General features: G+C 45.8%; 1 protein-coding gene across 1 annotated transcript in view; it reads right to left on the reverse strand.

Annotated features, from left to right (window-relative positions):
* Window positions 1-214: 214 nt before the first annotated feature.
* PEA15 (proliferation and apoptosis adaptor protein 15) overlaps window positions 215-9,819 on the reverse strand; it is a 105,972-nt gene continuing 96,367 nt past the window's right edge. Inside the window, exons 3-4 of the mRNA XM_077464095.1 lie at window positions 7,688-7,843; window positions 215-758 (exon numbers count right to left, since the gene is read on the reverse strand). Coding sequence (XP_077320221.1) covers window positions 694-758; window positions 7,688-7,843 — 221 coding nt within the window. The 3' untranslated portion in view covers window positions 215-693. The remainder of the gene's footprint in view (window positions 759-7,687; window positions 7,844-9,819) is intronic.

Here is a 9,819-nt window from a genome sequence, read left to right on the forward strand (position 1 = left end):
TGTCCCTACTGCACCTCAGCCACACCATCGGTTCCTAGTCTATCGAAAAAGGTGTGCCCCTTTGCAAGATGGCTGCTGCCCTGGTTGACCATCAAATTTGAATACGTAAACATAGCGCAACCTCACTTCAACATTCTGTACTCTCTCTGTGTCCCACCACAGAGGCCTCTTCGGTGGCTCACGGTTGGACACAACAAATAAAGGGGGAGGGGAATCGAAATATACAAGGTTCTCGTTTTTTGTTTTTTTTTTCCATTTGCATAGAAATCTCCAAACCACAAAAAATAAAAAATGAGAGTAAAACCGTATTTAGCCACGTTATCCCACAACAAAAGTAAAAAATCAAAAATAAAGATACTTCTATTTAAAACGCACGCTTACGAAACAATCTTAGGACAAACTGCAGGTCACGGAGCACAGACAACGAGAGAGGGGTTAGGACATTTGTTAGTGGTCACCGGTTGTGGGGGGAGGGGAGCGACGATTTGTTTTTCGCCGTGTCCTCCCCCTCTCCTCCCCCCCTCCCCAATCTCTGCTCCTGTCATAGGTTTGCGGAGAGCGAGAACTGGGAGATGTTAGGTGAAGAATGGGGAGGGGGAAATGGAACGACAAAGACCAAATAGGATTGAGTCTCCTCCTCTCTTTTCTTTTTTTTTTTTTTCTTTTTTTGTTTCCTCGGGGGTTGGTCGTACTTCAAGCTTTCTTTGGAGGAGGGGCCAATTTGATAATCTCTTCTTCTGATGGCTGTCTTATTATATCTGTAAAGAAATTGAAAAAATAAAATAAAAATCAACAGAATGCAAACCACAATCTTACCTTAGAATACTTTTCCATATTAAATTTTAAGTGTGACGGAACCTATCCCCCACACTCCGCTTGAGTGCTTCCGTCAGTATACCGCTTCCTAAGTCCTGGAACAAGAGTCCAATGGATCTGGCCAGGGCTGGACTGGGACAGAAATTTGGCCCTGGACTTCATCCAGACCGGCCCACTTTCATTTTGAGTGTCCCATCAGCACTCCCTTGCATCAGAGTGTCCCATCACCAGCCCCCTTACATCAGAGTGTCCCATCAGCACCCTCTTCTTACATCAGAGTGTCCAATCAGCAGCCCCCTTACATCAGAGTGGCCCACTGAGCCATAGGCCCACCGGGAAACTCCCGGTAGTCGTAATGGCTAGTACATGCCTGGATCTGGCTATAGGAACCCCCAAGAACTAAACAACACCAGTCTTGGAGTACATCAGGAATAGCCTTTTATTTGAGATCTCCCACAAATATATACAGCAGGATGACTAAAACCTAACCTTATTAGCATGAGCTAATTATCTAATCATTGACCCAGACTAGTTGTCTGAGAGATAAGACTTTTCAGGGTAAGACTTTACGTCTCCTAGCTCACTGACTGACTATTCAATACACATTAACATAAACACAGGGTTAATTAGCACAAACAACAATGTGTGGAATACTCTTACAAGCCAGACTAGACTCATTTACACAACAGACAGGTGGCTGGAGTTGATGACATTAGCATCTAACAGTTTGTGTCCCAACAGTATGACTCAGTCACTATTGCTAATATGGCAAATACATATCCAGAGTCTGTGTGTCTTGGCGGGGGGGGGGGGGGGGACATGGACCTGAATCCAAGTAACACCACCTCAGGGGTCCCCAGGCATACAGCTCACAAACAGCACCGTTGCCCCAAATGCCAGGACTCCTAATCAGTGGGCAAGAGGCTCGCATTCAGTCCCCTCCAAAAGCCTTGGTCCCGGCAAGGTCTGTCACATTAAGTATCTTAGCATGCCTGTTTTTAGCTCTGATCTGGTCTCCAAAAAATGAGATATTGGATTTTTTTTTGTAGTCGCAGTAAAATATTTTTCTCCAACTTTATTGAAGGACACAGCCCAGTAAGAAATCTTGGCTGTATGGTTATGGCACCACCTCCAAGAGTAGGCAAAAAACACAAAGGTTACCCCCAAAGAACGGCAATGCTGCTAGCCAAACCCCTCCCCCCATCTGCTAGAGGCAGCTCATTATATTAAAAAAGTACCATAAATTCTGAAGGGTGGGAGCTTTGTTCTTTATTGAACTCAGAGAAAATATTTATGGTGCGTACAAGAAAATCCAAATTTCTCTTTCATTCGTTGAAGGACACAGTCTGATAAGAAATCTTGACCATAGGGTTATGGTGCCACCTCCAGGAGTAGGACACTTGGTATAAATCAATGGTCCACCTAAGGACGGCCCTGCTGGTGGCCAAATGCCCCCATCTGCTACAGGAAGCTCATTATATTAAAAACCATACCGGAATTCAGAGTGGTGGAAGCTTCGTTATTTAGTAAACTCAGAGAAAAGAATTGTGGCAAGTATAAAAAAAAAACAAAAAAAAATCCAATTTTCCCTTTCATTCATTGAAGGAAACAGCCCGGTAAAGAATCTTGAACCTAGGGAAGTCTCAAAGAAGCGACTATTGTGGGGTGGAAAAAAACCCCCCAGAAGGTACTGCTTAGTAACATAATGAGCTACCTATAGCAGTTGCGGGGTTTGTCCACCAGCAGAGGCCGTCCCTAGGCGTAGCTTTGTTTTAGGCTTATTGTTCTACTCCTGAAGGTGGCGTTATAACCCAATATTCCTTACTGGGCTGCGTCCTTCAATGAAAGAGAGAAGAATCGATTTTTACATTTATGAGATCACATTGTATCACACCTCTGCTGGAGCTGGACTGTCTTAGAAGCTTTGCATTCTTTAAATGCCGAAACTGAATTAGTAGAGCAGTGTGGGTATCGCCAAAAAAACTAACTTTTTTTCTTTTTAAGATTTATCTTAATATGACTTATTTGAATTCCCGTTATATTAACTGAAAGGAATAATGGTCCTTTTTTTTTTTTTTAAGCACCCCTCACCCCACCTCTCCAGCAGCAAGGTCGTCCTGTCTGGGGGCCTTGTCACTTCAGCACCTGGAATCAGAAAGCGGAAAGGGACACGGATCTCCCCCTACTCTGCTGCCCTTTGTCTTTCCTCTCTGGATTTCCATTCCAATTCAGCCCTTTATCCTCCCGTCTGACCCGGGGTCACAGCACGCCTTGGCGGACTAACTCTCCACGTCTCCAGCACTTTGTGGGAAATTAACTGATGTCAGCTGTGGTGTGTTGGATCGGGCAGGAGCCAGCTTTCCACTGAAGGCTAAAAATTCTTCCCATGTTAAAAAAAAAAACCTTGTCTTTAGATAATGTTAACAGAACGAAACAAAAAAAAAAACAATAGAAGGGCAGCTAAGTGGATGACCCACCAAATAATTGAGTTCAGGGGTTTCCAATGAAGGGTGCAAAGTCATTTTAGGCAATTGTAGTAACAGTTTAGTGAAGGCCCTTTTCTTGTTCAAGCATGGCTGTGCCGTTGTGTACAAAGCCAGATTCATAAAGACATGGTTTGATGGTTTGACTAGTTTGGTGTGGAGGAACTCAGATGGTCTACACAAAGCTGTGACCTCAACCCTACTGTACACCTTTTCAATTAATTGGAATGCTGTTGTTCAGCCAGGTCCTCTCCATAAATTCAACATGAGTACCTGACCTCGCCAATGACCGACCAAAAGATTTAGTTCAGGTGTTTCCAATGAAGGGTGCAAAGTCATTTTAGACAATTGTAGTAACAGTTTAGTGAAGGCCCTTTTCTTGTTCAAGCATGACTGTGCCCTTGTGTACAAAGCCAGGTCCATAAAGACATGGTTCGACTAGTTTGGTGTGGAGGAACTCAAACGGTCTACACAAAGCTTGGACCTCAACCCTACTGTACACCTTTTCAATTAATTGGAATTCTGATGTTCAGCAAGGTCCTCTCCATCAATCCAACATGAGTACCTGACCTCACCAATGTTCTTTTGACATTTCCCCAGATACCCTCCAAAATCTTCTGAAAATTCTTCTCAGAAAAGTGGAGGGTGTTATAGCCACAAAGATTTTGGAAACAATGGTTTTGAAATGGAATGTCCAACAAGCTCATATAGGTGTAATGGTTAGGTGTCCAAGATTGGTTGACTATATAGCACGTATATACCATTTCAGCTGAAAACTGGCTTTCTTATCCTTTTTTACCCCATATAACCCTAAAAAAAAAAATTTAGATTTCAGGGAGCCCTTACTAAAACCTATTTATTAAGGGGCAATGCCAATAAGTCCTCTTACTTTAAGAGGAAGAATGCAACCCTTACAGACAACCAAAGTAATGGGCGTCAAGCTGCTGGGCTTGCCAAGTGTTATTGGTAACAGAAGTATGCAGGCACCATCAATGGCAGGCCAATCAGTCACAGCTCATGAAAACACCTAACAACCTCTGGATGAACCCTAGGATTCCTTGAAACCCAGGTTGAAAATGGCTGCCTTAAAGGATCAGTTAAATAAATTTAAGATTTTAGTTATAGGTGCAACCAGGTAAGAGGACATCCCCCAAACCTACTTTTGAGACTCCAATGGTAAAGCCCATTGGTAATGATCTGGCCCAACTTGGAATCTCACTCTTTTACTGCTAAAAAATATTGTGTTCTCACTTCTGAGGTCTCACTGAATTTCAAGTCTGGGTGCAGCTGATCACATTACATCATACAACCCAAGGAGCCGGGACTTCTGCTGAAGCTGAACTCTTAGCCCTTGTACACACGGTCGGACATTCCGATAGGAGCATTTTGTCGGAAAATTTTACCGGCAAGTTGGAAAAGTTGGTCCGTTGGGATATTCCGACGGAAACAGTCCGATGTAGACCACACACAGTCGGAATATCCGACAACGCGGTCCGATCGGACACATTCCGTCGGAATCTCCGACCGTGTGTACAAGGGCTTAGAGGTTTATCATTCTTTGAATGACAAAACTGAACTAGTAGCAGGAGAGGGGCCAACCTCACGTGTCCAAAAACCTAACATGGGAAATGTATCATTTCATGATTCAATTGATATATTATAGTGTTAGAACAGCGGAAGGCAACCTTTTGATCACAGTGTGCCGAAAAATGTCTTCAAAGAAATTGAGTGTGCAGATTTTATAGCAAAAAAATGTCAGCTTCACACTCTTAGGCCTCATGCACACGGACCTTTTTACAGCCGCTTTTTTGAGCGTTTTTTTGAGCTGCAAATGGCATAGGCGTTTTTAAGCTGTAAAAAAAAACCCAGGACCAGTGCGTTCCGTGGCGTGGAGTTAGAGCTGTAAAAACGCGAATCGCAGAAAAACGCGCAAAAACACGCGTAAACGCGTAACATATTTTCTTTGTTTTATGAGTGCTATAGAAAAGAGATGTGTTTCTTTAAAAACGCCACTTAACGCAAAAAAATGCGCAGAAACGCCAATGCAAAACGTGGTAAAAATCGAGTTTTTAACGCCGTTTTTTTCCATGCGTCGGAGCTAGCTTTGCAGCTAGTTTTTTAAAACATCCGTGTGCATGAGCACAAATCACGAGAAGGATTTTTTATAATGTAAATGCTGTAAACTACTTTAGTAGTGAAAAATTGTACCCCCCCTGCTCATCTGTCCTACCACTGTAACCCCCTTTACATCTGCCCCACCACTGCAGCCCCCCTGCTCATATGCCCCACCATTGTAACCCCCTGTATATTTTCTCCATCACCGTACCCCCATGCTCTTCTGTCTCACTGCTGAACCATCTTCTCATCTGTCCTAACACTGAACTTATGTGCTCATCTGCCCCACCACTGTACCTCCTGCACATCTGTCCCACCTCTGTTCCCTGTGCTCCTCTGCCCCACCAATGTAACCCCCTGCTCATCTGTCCCACCAATGTGCCTCCTCTTTCCTCTGCCCCGTCACTGTACCCCCCCTGTATATCTGCCCCATCTCTGTACCCCTTGCTCTTTTGCCCAACCACTGTAACCCCCTGCTCATCTGTCCCACCAATGCACCTCCTTTTACATCTGTCCCACCTCTGAACACCCTTCTCATCTGTCCCACCACTGTAACCCCCTGTATATCTGCTCCATCGCTATACCCACATGCTATTCTGTCTCACCGCTGAACCAACTTCTCATGAGTCCCAACATTGAACTTATCTGCTCATCTGCCCCACCACTGTAACCCCCTGTACATCTGCCCCACCACTGTAACCCCCTGTACATCTGCCCCACCACTGTAACCCCCTGTACATCTGCCCCACCACTGTACCACCCTGCTCTTCTGTCCCACCACTGAACCCCCTTCTCATCAGCCCCAACTCTGAAACCCCCCCCGCTCAGCCCCCCCCCCCCCCACTGTAACCCGCTTCTCATCTGTCCCACGCCTGAACCCCCTTCTCATCCCTCCCACTACTATACCTCCTTGCTCTTCTGTCCCACCACTCTAACCCCCCTGCTCATCTGCCCCATCAATGTACCCCTTTTCTCATCTGCCCCACCACTGTACCTCCCTGCACATCTTCTCCACCGCTGTACCCCCATGCTCTTCTGTCTCATTACCGAATCGCCTTCTCATCTGTCCTAACACTGAACTCATCTGCCCCACCAATGTACCCCCTGCACATCTGTCTTACCTCTGTACACACCCTGCTCTCCTGCCCCACCACTGTAACCCCCCTGCTCATCTGTCCCACCAGTACACTTCCTTTCACATCTGCCCCACTGCTCTACCCCCTCTGCTTTTCTGTCCCACCAATGAACCCTCTTCTCATCTGCCCCAACACTGAACCCCCCTGCTCATCTGACCCACTGCTGTACCCTCTTTCCTTCTATATGTGTGATATGCAGAGTGGTGAAAAGAAGAAGAGATGAGACACATCAACCTGTCCTGGAACACTCATCTTCCTGATCCACCTCTCGCATTCAAACCACATGCTTGTATGGGATGTGTGTGATGTATGGGATGTGTGTGATGTATAGGAAGTGTGTGATGTATGGGATGTGTGTAATGTATGGGATGTCACATACAAGCATCTGGAATGGATGCACAATGATGAGCTCTGGTTCTGAAAGCAGTGGGCCTGTGTTCAGGATCATAAGTTGGGCCCCCGCAGCTGAGAAAAAGTGGTTGGATGTGATTTTCATTGCGCTGAGTACTGGCTCCAGCTTAAAGGGACACAGCGTGCCGGGTTTCAGTAGCAAGTGACGCAAAGGTTCAGGAATAATTTCAACAAAGTTCCCAGAAGCTCAACAGTATTTCCACAAACTGTCAACTGATTGGGGTTTTCTCAATCGCCGTGAAATCCCTTCTTTCTGAGATGGCAACCAAGCGAGCTACCTTCTTCCAGATGGTGGACGGGGCTAGCAGGACTGTGATTGGCTTTAGCAGTGGCCAATGACAGTCCTCCTCCTCCTCCTGGAAACAGGGAACGCCCCCTAAAAGAATTGCACCCAATCTCTTCCCCATCACAAGAGCTGACGATCACAGCAACAGCAAAGTTAGAGAACCAATGTTTCCCATCTTTTACAATGTGTGGGGGCGCAGTGCCTCCCCCCTAGTGTAGGTGTGGTGCGGGGAATACGGAAATTGGAATACATTAGTGTCTCACTGACACTTCCCTGTGCTGCTCTGCTGATGGGAAGGGAGTCAAGTGCCGGCAAAAGAGGCTTTGCGTGCCGCTTGCGGCACCAGTGCCGGGGGTTGCCTACCCCTGTGTTAGAACCTAGGTAAAGCTTCCACCTTATAACTCAAAATATGTAAAGTAATAGATGCACCCTAGGCTCACCTTTATATTTTTTGGCACTAGGGATCCGAGTTAGTTTTGTGTCGAGTTCTTCCTCTGCTGAAATTTTCAAAACTTTGGTCCTGTAGTCGATAACCATGGTGAGGAGGTCAGGACGTCGTGAGATCTCGAAAATGTGTTCTATGTAGGAGAGGTTGTCTAGAAAACAAAAAGGTGCGAGAGGTAAGGATCAGCTTGCAGCAAGTATAGCAATTTCCGGTTCTGTGGTGTCACAGACCTTCCACCTTACCATTGGGACACAATCCCAACATAAGAAGGCTGGAACCCATATAAAAGACTAATGACAAGGTCTGTCTACCTTCCTTCCTTCCTTACTCCACTGATCCCTTCCTTCCTCCCACGTTCCTTCCATGTAGGGCTACTATTTGTTTCAAAGTTTGTGTCTAAAATGTAGTTATGATTAAGGTCTTAAAGGCTGAAACACGTCAACAGATTTTATCTGCGTTTGTACACTGCGGTTTCTGAATGAAAATTAAGATTTTTTTAAGGGCAACGTCTGGTGTGTGTGGATCATCTCTCTGCATGTTCCTTCCATCCCTTCGTTCATTCTCCCTCTACTCCTTCTCTCATTCCTCCCACACTTCCACCATCCTTTCCTTCCCTCCTCCCATCTTTCCTCAATCTCTTTCTTCATTCCTCTCATCCTATTTCCATACATTCCTTTCTCCTATGCTCCTTCCATTCCTTCATTACTCCTACCCTCCCTCCATTCCTTTCTTCATTTCCCCCATGCTCCCTCTTATTACCTCTCTATCTCTTCCTTTCTCCTATACGCCCTTCATTCCTTTCTTTCTTCCATCCTCCCTCTGTCCCTTCCTTCCTCGCATCCTCGCTCCATCCCTTTCTTTTTTCTTCCCTCAATTCACTCCTTCCTTCCTCCCATCCTCTTTCCATTATTCCACCCATCCTCCCTCCATCCCTCCCCTCCTTCAATTCCCTCACCATCCCTTTCTTCCTCCTATGCGCCTTCCATTCCTTCATTCTCTCATCCTCCCTCCATTCCTTCATTCATTCCTCCCATCTTTCCTCCATCCTTTCCTTCCTTCTGCTCATCTTTCCTCCATCTTTTTGTTCATTCCTCTCATCCTCCATCCCTTTCTTTCTTCCTCTTATACTCCTTCCATCCCTTTCTTCCTCCTTCCCTCCCTCCATTCCTTCCTCTTATCGCCCATCTATCTCTTCCTTCCGCCTATCCTCCCTCTATTCCTTCCTTCGTTCCTCTCGTATTTCCTTCATCCCTTTCTTCATTCATCTCATCCTCCCTCCATCCATTCCTTTCTTCCTTCCATCTCTTCCTTCCTCCTATTGTCCCACCATTCCTTTCTTCATTTCCCCCATCCTCCCTCTTATCACCCAACTATCTCTTCCTTCCTTAATTCATCCCATACTTCCTCCATCCTTTCCTTCCCTCTGCTCATCTTTCCTCACTTTTTTTCTTCATTCCTCTCATCCTCCCTCCATCCATCCAATCTTTTCTTTCTTCCTCCTATTATCCTTCCATCTCTTCCTTCCTCCTACAGTCCCTTCATTCCTTTCTTCATTTGCCCTCATCCTCCCACGTATTACCCCTCCATCACTTCCTTCCTCCTATCCTCCATTCATTTCTTTTCTTCCTACCTTCCATCTTCCCTCTGTCCCTTCCTTGTTTCCTCGCATTCTCGCTCCATCCCTTCTTTTTCTTCCCTAAATTCACCCCTTCTTTCCATCATTCCACTGATCCTTCCTCCATCCCTCCCCTCCTCCTTCCATTCCCTCACCATCCCTTCCTTCCTCCTATGCTCCCTTGCAGTCCTTCCTTCATTCTCTCATCCTCCCTCCTTTCCTCCCATACTTCCTCCATCATTTCCTTCCCTCCGCTCATCTTTCCTCCATCTTTTTCTTTCCTCTCATCCTCCCTCCATCCACCCCTTTCTTCCTTCCAGCTATACTCTTTCCTTCCGCCTACTGTCCCTCCATTCCTTTCTTCATTCCTGCCATATTTCCTCCATCCTTTCCTTCCCTTCACTCATCTTTCCTCTCACCCTCCCTCCTTCCATCCAATCCTTTCTTCCTTCCATCTCTTCCTTCCTCCTACTGTTCCTCCATTCCTTTCTTCATTTCCTACATCTTCCCAT

Source organism: Lithobates pipiens, unplaced genomic scaffold, assembly GCF_037356315.1.
Source record: "Lithobates pipiens isolate NorthernLeopardFrog02 unplaced genomic scaffold, aLitPip1_a1.2 Scaffold_30, whole genome shotgun sequence".
NCBI lineage: Eukaryota > Metazoa > Chordata > Amphibia > Anura > Ranidae > Lithobates > Lithobates pipiens.